General features: G+C 41.9%; 2 protein-coding genes across 2 annotated transcripts in view; both read left to right on the top strand.

The window, feature by feature from the left end:
* The first annotated feature begins 24 nt into the window (after positions 1-24).
* On the top strand, positions 25-4802 carry HAUS2 (HAUS augmin like complex subunit 2). The gene is made up of 6 exons (XM_009954800.2): positions 25-234; positions 876-968; positions 2323-2392; positions 3223-3355; positions 4010-4118; positions 4255-4802. The coding sequence occupies exons 1-6, from the start codon at positions 25-27 to the stop codon at positions 4402-4404; spliced, it is 765 nt and encodes a 254-aa protein (XP_009953102.2). The 3' UTR covers positions 4405-4802.
* A 14940-nt stretch (positions 4803-19742) lies between these two features.
* Positions 19743-22737, top strand: part of STARD9 (StAR related lipid transfer domain containing 9) — a 99088-nt gene continuing 96093 nt past the window's right edge. The window contains exons 1-3 of the mRNA XM_009950116.2: positions 19743-19747; positions 20335-20397; positions 22159-22228. Coding sequence (XP_009948418.2) covers positions 19743-19747; positions 20335-20397; positions 22159-22228 — 138 coding nt within the window. The remainder of the gene's footprint in view (positions 19748-20334; positions 20398-22158; positions 22229-22737) is intronic.

The following is a 22737-nucleotide window of genomic DNA, read 5'->3' as shown; positions in this document are numbered from 1 at the left end:
GCGGCGCGCCCCGCTTCCGCGGCGATGGCGGCCGCCAGTCCCAGGGCCCGCAGGGCGGCCGGGCCGGCGCGGAGCGCGCTGGAGCTGAGCCGCCGGCGGGGCGCGAAGGAGGGCAAGGAGAGGGGCGGCGCTGCGGCAGCCCCCCGCCGCCCCTGCCGCCCCTGGGAGATGGGGCAGCCCACGGCGGCGGCCGCCCTGCTGGCGCGGTGCCTGGCGGCGGGCGTCGTCAGCCAGGTAACGGCCCGGGGGCCGCCCCGGAGAAAACACTGTCGTTACGGAACCTGCCTGCGGTAAAGGTGGGGAGAAGCCGTGACTCCGATGCTGCGGATCTCCGGTTCCGCCCGTAACCGTCCCTGCGGCGTGGGGGTCCCGCCTGCCTCCTGCCGCTGGGGCTTCCTCGGCGCGGTGTCTCCCTCCGGCCTTCGGGCGGGCAAAGCCGCGCTGTGGTGCGGCTGGAAGTGGGATTGGAGGGGCTGTGGGCGTCAATGCCTTTCAGTTTGAAAGGTAGAGAAGGTTTTTCGATTTTATTAAGGGAGCGCTTACGGTTTGGGCTGGTGGCAGCTTTCCTCACCGGGCATAACTGTGCGTTCTGGCAGGTGTTTTTCTGGAGCGGAGGCAGGAGGGGGGTTGTGCCTTCTCGTGTATTCCAGCTCCATGCAAGCGCTGGGAGTGCTCTCATGCTGCCTCTTAATGAAATTTTGTTTTCACTTGTGTGCATTTTCCCCAAATTACGCTTGTGTCTTGTGAGTTGTGCAGGTGAAATTCACTGTCGTGCATAGTGCACTAGATTAACAGCAACTTTAGCCAATTAAAAGCCGATCTTGAGAATTTGCCTGATGCTGCTGACTGCATTTTTTCCTGTTTTCCTTTCACAGGAGACATTGGATTTAACCTGCAGAAAAGCCCCATGCTTTGTGAAATTCTCAGAGATGGAAAAAATGGCAAACATTCAAGCTGAAATCAATGAGGTACAACCTTTACTGTTGTCAGTGTACACTCAACACTTCAATACTTAGAGATAATACGTGGCACCCGATGAGCTATCAGATTGCCGTCTCCTATTATTTCATGTTTTACGTGTTTTTTTAAACAGTTTAGCTGTGTAACAGTTGGCATTTTTCCCCAGCAGACTGAGTTGTCATAAAGAAAAGAACAAGATAATGAAACAAAAGTTTTTGGTATAACTGGCAAGATGCGGCAGCCTACATCTTTGACTGAAGTGTTACCTGAAGTTTTCTGAAGAGCAGCTAATAATTTGTAGTTGACTTCAGTTCACAAAAATGTGTTTCTTTATGGGCAATTAGACCATTTTGTTAGTTAGCAAGAGGTAACCTCCATCACTTCCTACTGCCCAAATTGGCTGTTGGCTTGTGTTTTACGATGATGTTTTATGAGTATTTGCTCGATGGTACAGAAGCCATGTTTATTAAGTTGCACAATGTGAGCACCGGCAGTTACAAAGCCTTACTGCAAAGCGGTGTGACAAATTCACTGTTTACTTATTTGGAGAATAAGTTAAACAGCTGGGATCATCCTGCATTGATGGACAGAAGGAACGAACAGTTTCCAGCTGCCAGTAAGGTGGCTACTTAGCCTCCATTTCTGGAAGGTTTCACATACAAAGTACTCTCTCTGACTAACATTCAGTATGCTATGAATGAAGCAGGTTTGTTTTGTCCTCTCCTCAGCAATGAAGAAAAGCAAAGCAACAGTTCTCAGTGTGTCCTGAGAGACAGATACATCATCCTTTTCTGTACTTTCCTCAGTCTTCTCTTGTCTAGCCAAATGACTACACTTCTTTCAGCCACAGAAAGACATCTGCTGCTCTTGTGCTGGTTTATTATTGGAAAGAATTAAAGCTAGGCGTTTCACGAGAGACCCTCTCCTGTAGCTAAAAACAAACAAAACAAACAACAAAACAAAGCACAAACCAGTCTTGCCATAATGAGGAAACTTGGTGCTGTAAGAGGTTTTTTGGTAGAATATAGACTATGAAACTGCTTTGTAGGAGATCTAAGTTTCTGTGTTTTAGGAATGAATTGCAGGATCTGTCTTTTCCAGCATGAATTCCCAATAAATCACCACACTGTTTAGTTTTTTTACAACAGTATTTTCCTATTGACCAAAAAAGCCCCACCTAGTAGTAGAGACACTCCAGAGAGCATGGTAACATGCTCTCTCACAAATGCTCACTCTTTCACACGTGTACTCTCCCCCATGCTCCCGCTTTCTCCCTTTCTACTCCCTCCCCCACCCCAAGACAGTCAACAATATCTGGATAAGTTAAAAATGCATTTTCATTCTGTGTTATTATTGTTGTAGAAGAAAATGAAAACTGAAATTCTGCAGCTGGAGAAGGAGACAGCAGACATTGCTCACCCTTTTTACTTGGGTAAGTGCAGTTGTACCTTAGAAAAACCAAGAGTGTCAGATGACTTCATCAGCAGATTAATATCTCCTCTGAGTACAGGACGTGCCTAGAAGTTACTGCAGCTGTCTCCAGTGGGTAGCTTGTTAGAGGTGGCAGGTGTTTTATTAGCCCCTGAAGAATGCTTCCATACTATTTGAACGTGCACCCTTGTGGTCTCAGTAGAAGCTCCACGTGTAAATTGTTCTCCACAAAAAGGTATGTAGAGTCAGCTTCCCAGGGTCAGTGGAGCATCAGGAGTTCCGAGATCATCAGTAACCTGATTTGGTTCCCTTGGCCTGTGTGCTACTTTGCTGTTTTTCCAGTAACTCAATGTATTTCTGCTGCTTCCATGTACCCCTAAAATTACTTGGATTTTTATTTTAGTATTTTGGGAGAGTAGGTATCCATTTCTTTATTATTTCACACTTTTCCCACTAGGGTTTGATGGGTGCTTGAAAACATTCTAGCTTGCTACTACTGTGTTAGGCTGGTGAAGTACATTGTAATATTTCAGTGCTATGGTATATTTCAAGAAGCCAGTTTCATCTCAAGGACAGTTTACTTAAAACTATAGATAATGTAAAACAATTAACAAAGCTGTATCTCTAAAAAGTAGGTATTATGACTTTGAGGTGCATGCTGATATTAAGTCCTGTGTCCTCCAACAAAAGTGACTGATTAATGCTGTCTTTCTTGAGTGTAAACTGTCCAGTGCAATAGACCAGATTTTTTTCTTCCTCTCTTTTTCCAGAAGAAATTTTGCTCTTGTTTTAGTGGGACAGTAGGTTCAACTTGGCAGTTTTATTTTATAGGCAAAAAATGCGAGATTTTGCAAGATATGAACAGACACTTGGAAGCCGTACTGAAGGAGAAGAGGGCTCTTAGAAAGAGATTGGTGAAGCCCAGATGTCAAGAGACCCTGCCTATTGAGGCCACTTTCCACAAGTAAGCATACAGAAAATAATTGTTCTTTGTTTGCTTGAGTCCAAATTAGTCTGAACTAATAGGCAGTAAAAATCACATATTTTCATTCAACTTTCTATTGATAAGAATAGAAATAAAAAATGGTAGCTGAGCCTCAGTTAAAAGCTTGTAGTTTACACATTGCTAAATTCATGGAAAGGCAGTGATACATATTTTTATGAATATTTGCTTGGGTTATTGGTCTCTTAAAGATTACACAACAGTTTGTGATGTATTGCTTTAAACAGATGTGTTAAATGCTCAATTCGTTATGCTTCTCCATAGGTAGCAATTGTTACTTTAGTGTTTGGTGTCTTCCTTCCACTGTGACTTGCTCAGAATAAGTGTGTGAATGGTTCCCAAACATTCGTAGTACATGTTTTAAAAGTACAGTCCTTCTCCTTGCAGTCTAAAAATTCTAGTCCATTTACTGAAGAAGTGCGTATTCACTTCTGTAATTCCTGCCCTACTTGTTGCTGAAAGTCAGAAGTGTAATTGCTGAGAAATTGATTAGATGTTTAGGAACTTGGATAGAACTGGAGAAGAGGACTAAGAAAACCCACAGGGGAAAGAAATAAGAGCTTGGAAGTATTGTTTTGCACAGCTTTTGAGTAGAGGGCTCGTTCTTGGTTACAGGTATGTAGTCAAGTTGTTGACTGAGGCTGTGACTTTCATTGAGAAGCTTGAAAAGCATTTGCAGACCATTAGAAGCATCCCTCAGATACCGAACATCATGAAGAACATGGTGAGTAGCAAAAGAACTGAGCCTTCTGTCTCCTCCAGCATTAAGAATTCAAGCCGTTTGGTTGTTTAGCTTGTTCTGGTGTCCTGTTAGATTGGCAGGATGTACAGAGATGAAATCCAACTCTTTTCTGCTTCAGGACATTGCTTTGACAAAAACAGAGATGCTCGTGACGGAGTTGGAGGAGTTGGCAGAGCAAATATTGAAATGGGGAGAACTGCAGAAAGAAGTGTATTCTGACGGCATCTGCAATACTGCTGAATTGGACTTTGGCTTATCCTTAACCTAACAAATAATTTTCCTCAAATAGGATGGCTCCTCAAAGAACTACCTTTTCATGGACTTCTGTGAAAACTACGACATAGTTGTGCTTTAATCCAGCAGGGACTTTGTAGGTTGCTAAATTTCTGTTCCTATGTAACAGTTCTCTGGCTATTTAAAAAAAAAAAAAAAGGACAATGAGCAGTTGCACATAGGAAGACAGACTACTGAGAAGACTGATAAGGAGTTCCTTTTCGAAGTAGTTGGACAGGATTCCCTTGGAGCCTGTATCTTCAATGCAAATTTGTTTTGATATTTTTTATGCACTTTCTGTAGTGTCTCAATTTTTATAAGCATCTTGATAAGATAATACACTGTATTTTGTATGTCACTATAAAACTTCAATAAAAGCACTAGATTTCAAGAGCTCAGTTTCTTGGGTTTTATTTTGTTGTAAAATCCTGTAATTACAAATGCAAAGTGCTGGGTCCCAGCTTACGCTTCCATAGGCGTTTCAACCAAGAAATTAAACTAGTTTTGAGTTACAGTTTATTATGGCTATGTTGTGGTTTTGTGGAAAAGCAGGAAATGGACTTGGTGATACATGGCAGGTCTACTGATTTGCAAACCACATTTCTATGATAGTGATAAATGTATTCTTCAGTCTCTCTCCTTTTCTGTTGCTTGCCCTATCTTCTGTGCCCCCCTTAGAATAAAACTCTTGTTCCATAAGTATGACTGACAATTTAGGAAAAAGATTGATTGTTCCAATTTTCAACCTTAGCGGCTTTAAAGTCATGAGAAGACTTGCTGATAAAACCTCAGGACATCTGATACATGGCAGGACATCTATAAGTGAGGATTGTTGTCTTTGGAAGATGTCCAGTTTTGTGTTCAGGATACAGAGCAAACTGGAATTGGTGCAGATGTATTCTTTTATACCATTGTATCATCTATGTTATCTGAATTCTTCCTACATCCAACCTGTTGATTTCTACTTCTGAAAATAAGAGCCCTTTAATTTTTTTGAAAGTAACCACTAGGTGGCTCAGTACCACACAAATGTCACTGTAGTTTACCCGATTATTGGATAAAAACTTAAAGTGGAATTAAGGAAGAAATCTTTGGTTCTTTGTTGAGCACACTCTGATCGGACTTACTTGTAATTGGTCTACTCGGTCTGTGAAATTTTCTCAAAATCCCATTTTAATTTTAGTGGACTACATCATTCTGCTCAGTGTGGTGACAAGGCGTATAGCTTAACAGATCTGTAGTATACTGTGTAAGTGTAGCTGATGTTCCTCTGCTCCTCTTAGGAAAAGAGGATAGAAACAATTCGGATTAAGTCCTTTCCTTTTGGGAAAAGTGTTGGGTCCAAAGGATCCCTCCCATATTTCACTCCGGAAGCTTTCTGTATTGTGCTATCTTTTTCATTTAGATTTAATGTTTCTGGAGGTTATGGCAAATTGTCTCATGAGGAGAACTATACTTGAAGTGCAAATAAATAGTAGAGTTAAAGGGCAATTTAAACCGAAGTTGTTTAATGGACTGTAAAACACTCCTACATGATATTCAGATATAGCTCAGTTTCTCTTATTTTGAAATGCAAAATAAGGAAAAGTCCAATTAAAATGAGTAACAACATTGGCAAAAACCAAACAGGAATTGTCTTTTGAGCCTGGCATCTTTTTTATGCCAATGCTACTTGCTCTCCCGTCTTCACAGTAATGTCAGTAGCAGACAGGGACAATACTCTAAAAGCAATTTTTAAAAAAACTTTTGGTGTTTTTTATATTACTCTAAGTGCAAAACCTTTATCAATGCAACAGTTTGACATTGATCAGCTACATTTTTTTGGAAGTTTTGAGATTTTATTTTACACCGTAATATAGCCCACGTAAAGATGGGAGGTTTTCAAAGGAATTTAAAACACTTGGGAGCTTTCCTTTAGCATCAATAAGGAAGGAATACTTCCCTTCCTGAAATTACTGTCAAATTAATCCAGGCTGTTGTGCTGCTGCGAACGATAATGTGGTGGTGCTGCTGGGGGAGCAGGGGTATCCCTGGCGATTTTAAGCGTGAAACCACCGTCTCTGGGTCTGGAAGTCCTGCTCTCCCGGGCGGACCTGTTTTAGGCAGAAAGACCTGGTTTGGGTGCTAGAGAGGCTGCAACGCGGATGCTTTGGGAGGTTTCCCCTTCCCTCTCTGCCGGGGGCCGCCTGGGTGGGGCCGGGCCCTCCCCTCCGCGGCGGGCCGGGCCTTCCCTGCCCTCCCCTCTCCTCCCCTCCGCGGCGGGCTGGGCCGGGCCTTCCCTGCCCTCTCCTCCCCTCCCCGGCGGGGCGGGCCGCGGCGGGCGGCTCGGCTCCTCCCCGGGCGCTGGGGCGCTGCGCCGGGGGCGTGATGCGGCGCCGGGGCGCGGGCGGCCGCGGCTGCTGGGCGTGAGCCGAGCCATGGCCAACGTCAAGGTGGCCGTGCGTGTCCGGCCTCTGAGCAAAAGGTGCGGCGGGGCGGCTGGCGGGACGCGTTTGGGGGGAGCGGAGGGGGGACGGGGCCGCCGCGGCAGCGGGGCAGTTACAGGGCGGCTGCGAGGGGCGAGCGGGTGTCGCTGGTGCTGTCATTGGGGACGGGATCGTCGCGGTGAGGTGGCTTAGCTGGGGCTGAGCCGAGGGACAACAGGAGCCGGGGAGCTTCGCGGCAAGGTACGAGGAGCGGCAGGGCTCCTCTCTGCGGCTCTCTAAAGATCTTGGAAAGTTTTCTTGGAAAAGTCACCCACTGACTTCCGTCTTCCTGAGGTCCCCAAAATAGGCCAGTTGTCACCCAGTGTCAGGGAATCGTCCCTTCCCCTTCTGTTGTTGCTGGTTTTTCCAGCGGGAGGCAGGGCCGGATATTCCCGTTGTCGTTCGGCTCCGCTCCCTCCTCGGCTTGCTTGGCTCCGATGGAAATCCCAAAAGCTCAATGATACGGCTTGAAGACAACTCCCACAAACAAGAAGATGCCATAGCACAATGCTGTGGTGTTGTTTGGATATAACACATAATTAAAACCTTCCAGACTTTGGAAACTGGGGGAGGAAAAGAAAAAGAACTAGCAAGCAGCCAAAATTTCAGCGGCTGGTAATTTACTTCTCCTGTTAGAGCAACGCTATAGCACTTCAGGCAGAAATGGGTTGAAAAGTGGTATGAGCTCTGAGGGCCACTCTTTGACTTTATGCTGCCTTTCTTTTTATCATGAGCCTCTCAAGTTGTCTGCTGACTGGAGCGACATCTGTGATAAATAACTTTCATGTAGTAGAGAAAATGATTCTTGAAGAGTTGCCCAGTCAAAAAACTAGCATGATCATTTAGCCAGCAGTACACTAGTGTATTTTGGACACTTAAGTTCTTACTTGTCTATGGATTTTTTTTTTTTTTTGTGAGAAAAGATATCAGTGTGTGTTGAATAAAATTTAAAAACCACCCCAAACAAACCTGCTAGCCTCAATAGAAAAGGAAAGATGGAAAGTTATTTACAGGTTTTCAATATATTTTACCTTTAACTCAAAGTTAATTGATTTAAAAATACTCTGTACATAATTTCATTTAAAAACATGTCTGGGCAATATGGTTCTGATTTGTTGTACAGCTGCAAATGCAACAGACTTTAATAGATGCTGGCATTTTGTAAGAAGAGTTGCGGCACTGAAGTAAACTATGTTTAACCTTTCTTTGCTTAGTGTTGCTTTAGTGTTGGACATATTATTTGATTTTTATTTTCTTCTGTATTGTTAGTCATTCTTAGCATTTATTGGTTAAATAAATTGCCATTAGCTCTCTAGAAATAAAAACCAGTGTACAAGTGCTAAGTATTAGCATTAAATGACAATTTGGTAATGATACTAAGTTATCCAGACCATGGGATTGTTTTGTTTCAGTCTTGTGGACTTCACTGGAGATTGAAAGTATTTAAAAGCCCGACTTGGCGATGTATTTCGTTGTGCAGTCAATTACATACTCGTTTCTCCCACACTAGCCCTTGGCTGCCTATTTGCAGTTACATAGTGGACTTAGTAGGGTCTCCTTAGACTTAAGTTGCGTGTTTCCTAGCAGTTGGGGAAGAGAGGCCAAAGACTGAATTGGCAGGGGTGTAATCTTCCCTCTCACCAGATCCTCCTTGGTGAGGAACTTTGCACCACGTCTGTCTTAATGTTTTTTTTCCCCAGTGGGTAGCGTTAAATAGTGTGTAACAGTGCCTATATCATTATAGCATTAAACAGCAACTATAACTCTGTCAGATAAGGTGTGATAAACAGGAAAAGTCAGTGTGGGCCAGCTGTTTGGTAGGGAATGTAGTTTGGAGAGGAGGGTGGGATTACAAGGGTGGACGGCCTCCTTCCTGCACATGAGAGAAGCTAATCTGGTGCTGCAACAGAAATGGGATAGGGTGGCTCATGGGATCGCTTAGGTGCTTTAAAAAGAAGACTTTGTGCAGAAATATTTCAGTTCAACTGGACTGAAGTACTGTAATGTCTACAATCACAGTTCCAGCCAAAAATACTAAACTTTGCTTTTTAAGAATCCCCAAAATTTAAAAGCTGCGGGCAAAGGCTAGAACATTAGTTGTTTTTTTCTAGTCTATCATACAAACTTTACTTACTCATTGCTTCTTTTCATTTAATTTACAATGGCAGATGAACATTGGTTTTGCATCTTAAAATTTACAGAATATTCAGATGTTAAAAGGTGTTAATACAGGAGTTCATAAAAATCCTGCTTTCTGTTTAAAGTTTCCATTTTTTATAAACCATATTAATCACATCTGCAACTTGTTATTTAGTGTGAGACAAAGAGTCATCTTTTTGTTCTGTGCCTGTATGGCACCCATCACAATGCATTCTTTAACAGAGAGCTCCTAAGCACGAATAATCCCTGATAGTTATAAAGTGAGTACAGTTATACAGAATACAGAGGTTTTTCCTTTGCCTGAACTATAAATAGCTTATAGCCAATGTTCTTTGTAATGCTATCAGTCATTCTGTAACAGACTAAATGATTTTTATCAGCAAAATGTTGTCCTGGGAGTAAATTCCTACAAATATGTTCCCTGGAGTGACATTGCTTTAAAGAAGTCTTTGTTACACATTTACTATTCTATGTGCTAAAAAAGATCTGTTACTTCGTGGTTACATGGATACTTGTTCCGTGTAAGTATTTTTCCCCCTCAGAATGAAGTATGGAAGTTTGAATGGGTGCTGTAAATCAACTATAGCAATAGGCAGTAATCGGGTATTACATAGGAGCTGGGAACTGATGAAATCCCTTTATGGTTTATTTCTGGCCATCTTAATGCTTGGTATATTAGATATTAGACTTTTGTAAGGAAAGTGTAATGTTATTTTTGGCTGTCAGTCAGAAGCTGTTGATGGAAACACTTTCAATGCTAGCACATAACTACGTGAACTAGAAATGTTGTTTCTTTTTCTTTCTTGATTTCTGCTATGGAGTGTGCCAACAGCACGGTCTGCAGTGTGGTGCTGTGATAGCAGATCTGACCTTCCAGACCTGGAAATAGTGTGACTGGCTGAGAAGGAGGGTACAGTACCCTTCGGGTATTCCAGTGCTATGTCTAGGGCTCTCCTTGTGCCTGGCAAGCTCTCTGAAAGCTGTGTTGGGTGTTAGATGCTACAGAAACACCTGCAGTGTTAGATGTGCCCTTTTACTATTTATGTAGGCCAGCAGAAACCAATGTTAGTTTTTATGTGCTGCTAGTTTCAAAAATGTTTGTCCTTGTGGTCTCCCATCACAATTCTAGTACCGAATTGTGGCTGCTGATTGCTGTTATGGTGGACCTCAGCCCTGTGCTATGTGGGAGGAGGAAGGGAGGGCTGCATTTGTTCATGGGAGGGGAGCGGTCAGCGTGTCCAGGCCAGTATTGACGGGACCAGGATGGAGCATAGCTGCCTCATGACTTTTCCTCTGTGATCCACTTCTGCTGCATCTTCTGCTCTGCATCCAGCTGGTCTCGATTCACTTCTGCATACCCAGGATGCGTTCCCTTGCCACGCTGTAGTTTGAGAGCTGCTACTTAAGCAGTCTTAAAGATGAGAAAGAAGGATTTTAAAAAACAGTGCTCTATACCACCGTGAAAAGTCTCATCCGTACTGTAGGATTCTCTTTTTAGTGTGCACCAGTGACTAGAAAACATGGCATTCCTTCACAGAGTGTGGATTGAGGCCTGGGTAAAATCATTCATGGCAAGTTTGTTTAATCAAATTGTAAAGTTATGGTGGTGTTAGTTGAAAACTTGATGCTAGGGCATGCAGGTTGCCTTGTGACACTTTTTTGAGAGTTTAAAGTACTTTGCTGGGCCCTGAAGTTTGGGAGCTACTTGTGCAGGACCCAGCAAAACAGAAAACATATTCTGCTGTTGAAAATACCTTTTTCCACTTTTCAGCTGCCTCTGTGGCCTGGAAAAGAGAGACTGGCAAGGAGCTCTTATTTGAAAGGGTCTTTCCTGGTGTCTTTAATAACTCACGAATGAACTCTCCCATCCTCTACAAACCTCATAGACATGTCACCTGAAAGAGCTGCTAAACAGGTTAATTAACGCAAAAGCTGCCCTTTGCCTTTTTCTGCTTTGCATTGTTTCCAAGCTGTAACTCGAAGCCTCCTGGCTAGCTGTTTATTTCCCAATCCCCTCAGGAGTTCCTTAGCTTGTCCTTCACACTCTGGCAAATTAGAGCATCAAAGAAATGCCTGGGTAGTCCCAAGCAGAAAAGCTGAACCGCAGTTCCAGCTATGCAGATGTTTACTATCCCAGTCTGAGCTGCAGCAGTTGTTTTCCTCGTTGCTGCTGCTCTGTACAGTCCTCTAATTGCCTTCCTGGGATGCATCAGGTAATGAGGCTCGAGGATGGGATAGGGGTGGAGTAGTTAAGTTTGAGATCCTAAGCACTCAGGTGGTGGGTGTGAGCAAGCCCAAGGCTGGGAGGTAATTGCAGGCAAAGTTTCTTGCTTATGGTTTCCTGGCCCGTGCTCGGTGTGCCAGGCCAGCTAGTGTTGGGTATAGCTGCAGTGAACAGGTGAGAGAGGAACTCAGCTGATGGTGCATTCTGATGTGAATGTTTAAAATTAGTTTCTATTCAAAAGGAAAGCTATGTGGAAAAATAAAATTACTTCAAAAAGAATTCTGGAAATGATGCAAAGTAAATTGCTATTGGGTTTTACTTGGTATGCCATTATTAATCTGCTGCAGGGTCAGCTTCGTTAACTGGTCTCTCTGCTGTGGTCTGCCTCCTTTGTTCTTTGTACTCACATTGTGGTAAGTAAAAGAAAGGATTATTTTGTAAGCAAGACTTGTTGCTGTTTTATAGACTGTTATTATCTATTTCACATGCTTGTGTGTAACCGCAAGAACCTAGATACAGTACTGTGGCCTGCAGCTGACGAATGATAACGTGTAGCAAATTTTGTAGAAAGCATTCCTTGAATCTTATGCATAACAGATGTTAAATCTGTACCAAAATAAAGTTAAAGCAGCAGTAGATCCAAGATTATCGTTTTCTCTCTCTTACCCCCACCAAAACAAATTACTCAAGCATATTCCTTTTAAAATGTTTATTCTTCACTAGTTGCTCACTGCTGCCTTTTTGAAGATCTTTTTGAACCAACCCTGTTCCGGTGCTTGTATCTCTGTCTTAAAACTTCATAATGCCGCTGTTAGGAGGAATGTATTCTGAGGAAAGATAACCATAGATGTGTAGGTTACCATTTCAAAAGCTTTTCCAATTATATTAAAAAAAAAAAAAAAAAAAAAAAAAAAAGCCATGACCCTACTTTATTCAAATTGTTGTGATACATGACTTCAAATGTATAAGTGTATAATGACACAAGATATCAGCACCATTAGTATTCATACGTTTTGTTTTTGTTTACAACTTCAGCCTCTGCTAAAGTGCTAAAGTTAGCTTTTCTGTGCTTTTTGGATAGTGTTTTAAATTAACTTTATTGAAAAAAAAACCCAAGGAGAGAACACTTATTTTCTTTATATTTCTAAAGGTAGATGTGAGGATTTTTTTCTTCCTTTGGTACTTTTCTTGAGCTGACTTAAACTTTGTTCTGTGGTCCACGTGTGTGTATCATTACCTAGTTTTGCCTAGTGTGATAGCTGAGTGAGTGCTGTTCCTCCGTGTCCCTCTGTTACACAACAGTCCCTTTCTTCAGGTCGTGGTAGTTGAACTCTGTACCAGAAGCTGAGAGTTTTTGGGTTGGTACCTGATGGTAGGAAAGAGATGCTTCAGGCTTCCAAGAGTTGTCTGAAAGTCTGTACAAACTGCATTCGTTATGCATTGCTCATGATTTCCAGCTTCTTTTCCACAGAAGAGCAGGGATTTTTAAAAGAAAAGCTGTGATTCAAATTTTACGTTTATAAAGGAGGTTCCTCGCCCAAACAAATGTGTTTTAACATTTGTGTATCCAGTTTTGTAACCTAGCCTATTGCTAAGGTTATCTTGATATCTTTCCCCCTCTCAAATTATTTTCCTTTGCCTGGTCTATTATTTATTCATGTAAGCTATCATTGAGGTAGCTGCTTTTTTCTCTTAGTGTCTCTTCTTGGCGTTAGCAGGTGGTTTTCATAAGTCACATCTGTGCTTTTATAAGGTTGCATCAGCAACCTTTCCCAGATGTATTCTTCTTGCAGTTGCACGAAGCAAGTTTTCTAACTTTGATAAAAGGCAGACTTTCTAGCTCTTTAAAAGGGCAGGACTCTGCATGTCCTGAGTGGCCACCACTGCCCATTCTACAGATGATGCTTCTGCTGATGTTGTATTACAATACTGTGCCTGTACTCATTTAAGCCAGGAGCACAAGTGCTGGCTACTGATGGTTTACATCCCAGAGTAAGAGGCTGACTGTCTCTTATCTTCTTTCACTTCCCTTGTTGCCTGTGCAAAAGCAGCTACAACAATGTCCTAAAACAAGAGCAAAACCAGCTTTTGGAAGCCTTTAATATTGTGCATTTTCATAGAACACTTTTCCTCCCAAGTCCTAAGAATACTTTATGAGCATCAGAATGTTTAGGAGCAGGGATCAGGCTTTTTTTTTTTTTGTATGCAGTGAAGAAAAATGGGGCAAAATGTCATTAAATAACCTGGCCAGAGCCATATCTTTGCTGAGCAGTTTTGTTCTCTAAGACCACATACTCTGTCTGAGAGAAGTCATAGTAATGTAAGATGATGTGGCTGCATGCATAGAGATCACTCCCTGGGGAATGGGGCAGTGGCTGGATGCTGGCCTTGTGGAACCTTTGTGCAGTACATGGTGAGACACCACCACTGTACACAGAGAACTTATACGAGTTTTGGGCAGGATTTCCTTATTTTTCTTTAGTCCGATGTTTTATGTGAACTTTAAAAAGCAGTGGACTTCTAAAATTTTCCTGCCATCTGTAGCATAGATTTTAAACAAAATAATGGAGTTTTGCACCTCTGTTTTTAGACTTTAAGGGTTTACTGTAGTAGCTGCTTTTGATACAATGAAAGAGGTACCTAAGCAAGAGGGATGAGACAGCGCAGCATTCAGTGTCACAGTCATTTATTTAACTATGATCACAGATTGAAGTTCTGTCTGGTGGAATGAAAACTGACGGCTCTATCTAAATTCTGGTTTGCATGGAAATCATGGCATTTGCACAGAATTTCTTTGATGCAAAAGTCCATGAATTATACTATCTCATTACTCAGAAAACAGTTGGGAAATCAAGGGTGGATGAAACTGGACTGTAGCTTTGTTTTAAATCCTCCTTATTTCATGCTTACTTAAATGCTGATGGTATGACAGATGAAAAGACTTGTTCCTCCCCACTTCTCCCTGCAATGCCTCTGCATGAAAGAGAAAGCAGCATTATTCCACAGCTGTTCAGAGCACTGATGGATTGCAGGAGTATTTCTGACTTGGATTGCTCAAGGAAGTTGCCTGATGTTCTTGATGTAGTAGTACAAGACTTCAGAGATGGTGCAGGCAGGAACACTCTTCTTGTATTATGCCATTGAATGGGCAGGATTGCAGAGTTTACTGTGACCGGGGGAGGCCATCCTGTGCTTCCTCTCTGTCCTGGTTTGGGCTAAACCAGAACTAATTCTGTTTTAGTGCTTTAACTTTTCAGTTAAGTCTCCTCTAACTAACTGCACTTTCTGAAACAGCAACATGTTTTTCCAGACAGTGACTGCTTCTAGCAGTGATAAGGCCTGATGTTTATAGTTCGTACCAAGGAATGGGATGCAGAAGGCCCTTGCTTATACTTGTTCTTGTGACCTGCTAAATCTTGTACTCCGTGTCGGGGTGCCGGGAGTGAAAAGGGTCGCAAACACGAAAAGGTGGCACCTGCAGGGAGGAGTGAACCTGACAGGTGACCCAAACCTGACCAACAGAGTATTCCATCCCCTGTACGTCATATTCAGTATAAAGCTGAGGGATCATGAGGGTCTCTCTCTCTCTTCTTCGATGGTGACATCTGAGGAGGACTCTGTCTGTTCTTCTGTCGTCGATCCTGATCCATCATCCCTGAATCCAGTGCCTGAGTCCAGCTCCTGCATCCCGTCCCTGTCTGCTGCCGAGTCCAGCCTGGGACTGCCCCAGTGCCAGCCCTGCAGCGTGGTGGTGACGTATTGTCATCAGGGTGGGGGGAGTTGGATTTGGTATTGGTTTTGTATATATTTGTATGTATTGTATATATTTCCTTATTCTTATTATTATCCTTTCTTTTCTTGTTATTGTTTCATTAAAGCTGGTTTAGTTTTCTTTTCCAAACTGTAAAGTCTCTCTCCCTTGTGCTCTCTCCTTTTCCCTTTTGGGAGGGGAGAGGGGTTAATAGAGAGCATCTGTCATTCGTTAGTGGCCAGCCCAGCCTCAAACAGTGACACTCTCCTAGCTCATGAATGTGTATATCAGAAGTCTGGTAAGATTAAGTGAAGACTTCAACTCTTTGAGCAGACCTGTATCTGAAAAGAGCATTGACAACACTTCATGTTTACCTCTGCACCAAATATTCCTATTTTTATTGCTATATAATATTTGCAAAGAATAGGGGCAAACCACACAAGGATGATGGTGATCACTGGCAGTGGTGATGTTTGACTATCAGATGGTGTTAGCTGACATGAGAGCCAATGAAAGCTCTATGCAGGTGGGAGTAGCCTTAAAAGATAACTTGAGCAGCATGGCTAGTATAGCAGCGTGCTGTCTTGGTGAACTCTGTGTCCTTGGCTTCAATATAGATTTTTACATTATTTATAAACATCTGGTCTGAATTTGGTAGGAGGATTGCTGGCTGGGTGTGCACTCCTATTTGCAAGAGACAGTAGAACAATTATGACTTAAAGAGAAATACCCAAAACAGTTTTGTGTAGTACTAAATAATGAAAAACACTGAAAACAGACTTCAGGTAAATGCACTTGTTTGTTGATACTTTTTTTTTTTTTTAAAATAAAAACTCCTGCGTTAGCCAAAGTGAGGATGTTCATACTATTAGCAGCTCGACTTTCACAGGTTGCAGCAGTAGGGATAAGGATACAGATTATGCTGGTGTAGTGGAGGGATGCTGTGTTTGGGACAGTTGTGGTTGTAGGTACCTTAACTTGTCAGTAGAGTGCAGAAGCTCTAATGGCTGAAGGCTTTGACATTCTTATCTACGATTTCTGATGGAGCAGCATGGACACTTGGTGCTTTTCTCATTGCACCCTTGGTCTTTCAACAGATGAGTCTTTAACCCATTTTGTCTGGGATAGTGTTCTCTGAAGACTAGCAAAATTTAGAAAATATACTCTGCATTGTTTGTTTCTTTGTTTCCATGGCCAAGGTCAGTCACTGGGGAGGCACAAAGGTGGCAGCTTCTCAAAGATACCTCTGCCAAGGCCACTGATAAACAAGAGGCAGAGACACTGTACAATATACTGTTAATGGAAAGGAAAAGATAAATCTGACTACCTGAAGGTTTCCCCATAAACCCTTTAAACTTTAAAAGCAAGAAAAACCTTAGGTTAGATTTGTCTCGGGATTATACTTCAGCTGCTGGTGTGGTGATTGCATGTGTGCCATTAGATGGCACAAAGTGACTCGGGTACAACTGGGGAGGTAGTTTGGTAAATGTTGTACCTTACTTACAGGCTATCATAATTGTGAGTCACATCCTGGGAAGTGACAGAATCCCAGAGACAGCAGCAGTGGCTGCTGCCCCGCATCCTGCCGTGCTCACTGCGAGCGTGCTTTTGGTTTGTAAGCAGAGTATGAAGATACTTTCCATCAGTGAGCCACAGAAGGCTACCTTTTTTTTTTTTTAGAAAAGTCTAGAAAAAAAGATTAATGTGAATTGTTCCAAAAAAACAGAACGTACACAATTGCCCAGATCAGCAAAAATCCCTGCAAGAGGGGAGGGATTGATACTGTTGGTGTACTACTTTTGAGGTCCTCTGTCTCTGTACAGGTTGAGATTGGGTTTGGAGTTAAATTGGGTGAAGGGAATTGATAGGAAAGCATAAGTCTGTGCAATGATTACGTTGCAGAGTTATTTTCAAAGTTTGTATGAGTAGACACATTCAATTAGTTCAAAAATTATTTAAGATTTCTCATGGACTTAAATGGTATTTATTTGCTTTGGTATGTTTGATTACTTTGGTAAGTGCTTTGGTAGTCTGTATTTGTAGAAGCTGTTTCATTGCATGACATGACTACTGCTAATGACTCCAGTATTTTTCCTTTATTGCATGTACACGCTTTTAAAATAAATAGGCAACTTTTAAAAGTCAAGTCCTTTGTTCTCCAAGTGCCTGACTGTTATTTGAGAAGGTAGAGAAGTGGGGCAAATACTGTGAAGTCTAAAATAAACAACTGCCCCCTTTCTTTCCACCCACTGCTTCCTCCAGCTCTGTATACCTCCTTGCACTTCTGTACTCTGTGTCTGAACTCATCTCAGTGAGATCCAGCAAGCCATTGAAATATCTCTCTTGGGTCTTGATCCTCCCATGATTCCTTTCTGCTGGCTGGTTCTGTGTTTTGCAGAGCGTCTGTTGTCCCTCTGGGGTTGCATTAGCTTTACATGTTGGCTGCAGAAGTGATTTGTCATATGGTGTGAGGTTTCCTTTGGGCTGCCCCTGTTTTTTGTAGTGGCACAGCAGCTTTGCTTCTGTCAGGTCTCTCATGTAGCTCCCCATTAGAGCCCTCCCACTGCGTTCTATACTGGTGTCACTGTTCTGTTGCTGGGTCTGGATTTCTCTAAAACCTTCTGTATCTGAGAAGTCTTTTCTTGGACATGCATCATTAAATGGTCTTTCTACAGCTCTGTCTTTGTACAGATAACTTGTTTTCATGCAAAGTAATTCAGAAGAAGAGAGGCATTTCCCAAACATAGCATGAATTTTTCAGGAAATGGGGAAGAAGGGAAGGTGGGGAAATTGTTAGGATCACTGTGACTTCTGAGCAGCAGAAGTCAAATGTGTTACTAGAGAAGCGTACTTTGGAGTTGATTTTATTAGCACAAGGAATAGAGCTTTCATACCTGTGGAGCAGCAGAGCACCCATTCCTAAGGATGAAGGATTGTTTTGTCAGTCAAATGCAAACTGTGGTGCACATATGTGTGATTCTGTACTGACAAACACAGGTTTTGCTGAGAGTGCTTTCGTAGTGTTTGCACTCTGGGGTTAAGGTCAGAACATCTAGAACAGCTGTGAGTCTGCTTTGCCTCCAGGACTTTAGGTAGCAAACCGTACTTTCTTTCCCAAAGTTCTCTGCTTTGTACCTAAATGAAGCATGATATAAACACATGTTTACAGGGAGGTTGAATGTACAGTTTGTAGAGCTGGGGATGGCTGCACGTCCAGTTTTCTTCATGCTCAATGCTCTCTGTCTGTAAGCTGCTTCAGAAGAGAGGGGTTTCCGTTCCCACCACCACATGTTCTTGCCCTTTCTCTTGCTTTGGCTTAGCAACCGTGTGACCACTGTCCTCAGTGCTCTGGAAGGACTTGCTGATCCTGTGACACCTTGATTATTGATTTTGGTGGGTGTGTTTTCTGATCACAGCTGGTCTGAGTCATTGCATGGGGGAGTGATTGCTGGGTCAAATACAGGAAAAGAAGTGGGAACACCTGTGAGAGACTGCAGCAGCAAAGAGAAACTGCTTCTTGCAGACACAGCTTGCAGTTAAGATAAAAGTCTGGGTGCTGTGAATCTGCATTCAGAGACTTTAAATCTGGTCTTGTTTGCTGGTGGCTTTCTTGTTGTGTGAGACTTGAATAAAGCTACTTGACTGCTGCATGGAGCTGTTCGTCTGCATAGTGAGGAATCTTTGTTACTTTGTGGTAAAAGGTGGTGTGGAATTTTGTGGGTTTTTAATTTTACTGGGTTTATATTTATTTTAATATAATTATATAAATATGAGTGTATAATTTTTATATATGAGAGATTTTTGTACTCACAGGCTTTATGTTTGGAATTTCTTCTTTATCTTAAATTTTCAGTAATGATCGTGATCTGAGAGGACATCAGTTGATGAGAACCCACAGCATAAAGTAATTTGTTCATATGATTGTGTTTAATGCTTGTGGACTGAAGGCAGTGAGCTTCATGTAATTATTATAGGTGGGGTTGGGAGCACTGCTTGTTCTTGAGGTTGCCTTACATCTGCAATTAGAATATCCTGGCATTTAAAACTATTAAAAGCTTTGGCAGTTTTCAACTATTTGGGCAGAGTTCTTCCATTCGTGAGTGCCTGCCTCAGGCTAGATATTTTAAATTATTTTTAAGCTTTGTCCAGAACAGTTCAGCTGCTACAGAAAATGAGGTTAAGGGAAAATTAGGTTTTAAAATATTTAAAAGCAACTTAGGGTAACCTTTTTTTTGAATTTCCCAAGTGATTTAAAATTGGAAATCTGGTGTGCATTTTTTTTAATTCCCCATCTGAACCTACCCATTTCTGCCCAAGTTCTAAATAACTAAAATGCTTTAACGTGCTGAGCGACGACCTTTAAGAACATAGATAAAAGTTTTAAGGGATCTGCTTTCTCTGAGTGCGTCTGAGCTTGTATTCTCTAGTGTTGATGGAATTGTGCTTGCGCTGTCCCTCTAAGTCAGAAAAACTCATCAGTTGAGCACTGCCTTAATAAATTGAGCTCAGTGTTGTCCAAGTTACAATTGAAGCCTGGGTATAGGAACTGAGAGCAAAGTCTTCTGTCCCGTTTATTCTCAATAATTTGTTTGCTGACACCAGTTGGTGTCCAGGAAGAAACACCGATTCAATTGTAGAGTGTACAGGTAAACTTGGGATGCAGACTGAAAGAGCTGACAAGGAAAGTAGGATCATGAACCTTCAGAGCAGAGGTCAGCCTAAAACCAGCTACAATGCGGTAGGAGAAGGGAGGGGACACCTGCAGAGCAGTTGAAGACCCTAAAATTGAATGTGGGCCCATGGACAAGATGTCAGAGAGAACAGGTAGCAGGTACCTGTAAGGGAGGATGTGTGTGTGTGTAGGGGGAGAAGGATAGGAACTAGTGAGCTGTAACTAGGGTGATAAGATTGGAGGGTTAACAGTGGGACTGAAAAATAGGAAATGCTCATGGGATTAGGAAGCAGGATAGGGCCAAGATCGTACTGGGGCAGTGGAGGAAAGAGTATGTGTAACGGAAGCAAGCTCCCTCCCAAAGGATCCCTGTTCTGCTGTTCTTACATTTTTGTTAAATTATTTGTCAAAATGTCCTCTTAGATCTGGCCTGCTGTGCAGAGTGACTGTCATCTTTGTCCCTTAGCTCACCTGGCAGAGTTTTATATGTGGTTATGCAAGTCCTCAAAATTACTTGTGTTGGAAAACCCTTTCTTTTCAAAGCATCTGCAAAGTTGCACATGTACAGATTAGATGCATCAATTGCAAATTTCTACCTTAGATACTCACAGCCTGTATCTTTAGGCACTTTTCCTTCTTCATTTGTTCTTTAGGGAGCCTTATGAGGCCTCCGTTCTGTACAAAGCTGTACGAAATGCAACATTTGGTACCCAGCTGTACGTAATGCACATTCTCTCTTCTGTGAGTGTTCCTCTTTCTCCTGGGGTCTAACTCAGGGTGCTGGTGACTGATGTGTTGAACACTCACAGCTTAACTAAAACTGCTGGGAGCTGTGCTTGTATTTTCAATGTGAAGCGCCACGTGTAATAGGTATGTATTACACAAGATACTGAGTTCAGCCTATCTCAAGGCAGGTGTTCGAAGTTAGTAACGTGAAGTACAGAAACTTTAAGGTAAAGCATTATTTCTATCTGCAAAGCCAGGACAACCTCTGCTCAGAAGTGTGTTTAAAACTCCTTTATGCTTGTAAAGCTCAAGCGCTACAGTGGTTGTCTCTGTGGAGGTCTTAAATGTCCTAAGCCATTGTTTTGAAGGTTGTTTTGGTGAAGTGTGGGGTGAAAACTGAGAACCAGAGAGAAGAGACCCCAGAGGCAGGGCACGTTGTGTTCTGTGTTGCCTAGAAGTTAGAGCTGTCAGTGAAAGGAGATTGTAGTCAGTGGGGGAGTAAATACTTCTGTACACATGTAAGGAAATCTACTAAAAGGCCATGGACCATGAATGAACAGTGGTCAACTGGGTTTGAATTTTCGAACTCTTGTTTTGTCTTACCTAGTTTTTAAATGCCCTGATGATACTGATCCAGCTGATTATCAGGGAATATATATACAGCTAATCTCAAATGACAATATCTGTGCCTTCGGCTTAATTTTAAAGCATGACAAAACTGCAATAAGGACAAAATTGATTTAATTTCTAAACCAGTTTCTTCCAGCTTTACAAAGGCATTAGGCTTCATAAAAATAAATATTTCTGGTAAAGTTGCAGCTTACAAGATTTGTCAGTATCAGAGCGCAAAGCAAAATACTGAAGAAATATAAAGGATAAAGAAAAAAAAATCTTTCTCCTGTTCTTAGTTTTCAGTACTAAAGTGTTCATTTCTTTTTCTGCTGTCAAAGAAGTAGGCCATTGACCTCTTCTTCCTCATTTCTATCTTACTATGTATAAAAAAATACATGGTAATTATTGAGAGGGATGTGAAACAACACACCCATAAATAAGAACATCCTTAACTTCAAGTAGCTATCGTGCTGTTGGCCCAGAAATAAGAGTGTTTGGGCTTTGGCCACATCCTTTGTTCATTCTTTTCTAATCTGACTCATTTTGGAAGTGGAAGTTTGCTGTAGTAGCCAGTCATAGCTGTGTTCAGTGGGAACTGTAGACAGCATATGTGAGTACATGGTCCTTTGCACTTGGGGAACAATCCTGTCCATTTACATTTCAGGACAGTTTTGTTTTTCTACAGAGTACTTTTTTGAGTTTTGAGGACTACAACGAACACTTTGGAAAATATGGTAAAAATTGGACCTGATGACACTCATGGCTCACAAGTCTGTGATGTGGATCCGTACTCCACAAAGCATAGCCAGTCTACCAGTGTTCCACTCTACTTCCTTGTAAATGTAATTTAAAACAACAACTCTTAATTAGAAATAAAATCCTAACAAAGTATTTGGGACAAGCACTTTGAAAGTGTTTAATCACCACAGTCCTGCTCTTTTCTCCTATTGAGACACCTGGCTGCAGATTTGCAAATAGTATTTCACAACATGGAGTGTTTTACAAGCAAAAATATCTGGTTTATAGCTCTGATTTGCAGTATGTTGAAGTAAGTGAAATTTCTGGTGTTTGTGAATTTGACATGCACCCTTCTGTGTCTTCATATTTTAAATTGATTTTTTAACGTGTTCTGTTTCCAGAGAGAGTGCAGAAGGAGGAAGAGTGATTGTAGAAGTTGATGGCAAAGTGGCAAAAGTCAGAAATATAAAGGTATGCTTTTTGTCTTTCTTTCTCATTTAAGGATCCTGATATCCTGATGCTTTTCTGTGTTTGCTTGGCTATTTGATCATTCTAAAAGAAATGTTAAGGGAGAAGGTTAAACAGGCACAGCCCTAGAATAATTGCAGCAGAAATGTGTGGGAGAATTGTTTTGGTTTGGGGTCGGTTTGTAGTTGGTATCTTTTTTTTTTTTTTTTTTTTTTTTTTTTGACAGGGGATGTAATATGTAGTTGTGTTCTCTGTATTTTGTATTTGCCAAAGCTTCTGCAATCTGGCTGCACGCCATCATTCAAAGCTGTTAATAAATTGTTTAGGATTTTGTGTTTATCTTACTAACATCTGGATGATTTCTTTCCATGTCTCTCTCCTCCTCCCATATTTGCACTCAGAGTGCAACTGACTTGCATGAAATGGAGCAAAATGTGTTCAGCTACACTTGAGGCCTTGGTAAAAGACCAAGAACTATAAGAATAAACTGAATGTAGCTGCCGTCCTCTGTG

Source organism: Leptosomus discolor, chromosome 3 (genome assembly GCF_034619465.1).
Source record: "Leptosomus discolor isolate bLepDis1 chromosome 3, bLepDis1.hap2, whole genome shotgun sequence".
Taxonomy (NCBI): Eukaryota; Metazoa; Chordata; class Aves; order Leptosomiformes; family Leptosomidae; genus Leptosomus; species Leptosomus discolor.
Note: the sequence above shows the minus strand (reverse complement) of the source record. Positions and strands in the feature narration are given on the sequence as shown.

Excerpts from the sequence above, each read along its gene's own strand:
- HAUS2 (XM_009954800.2), top strand. The coding sequence starts at position 25 with ATGGCGGCCGCCAGTCCCAGGGCCCGCAGGGCGGCCGGGCCGGCGCGG. Across the intron at positions 969-2,322 it reads TTCAAGCTGAAATCAATGAG|AAGAAAATGAAAACTGAAAT; the intron begins GTACAACCTTTA and ends TTATTGTTGTAG. Across the intron at positions 2,393-3,222 it reads TGCTCACCCTTTTTACTTGG|GCAAAAAATGCGAGATTTTG; the intron begins GTAAGTGCAGTT and ends TTTATTTTATAG.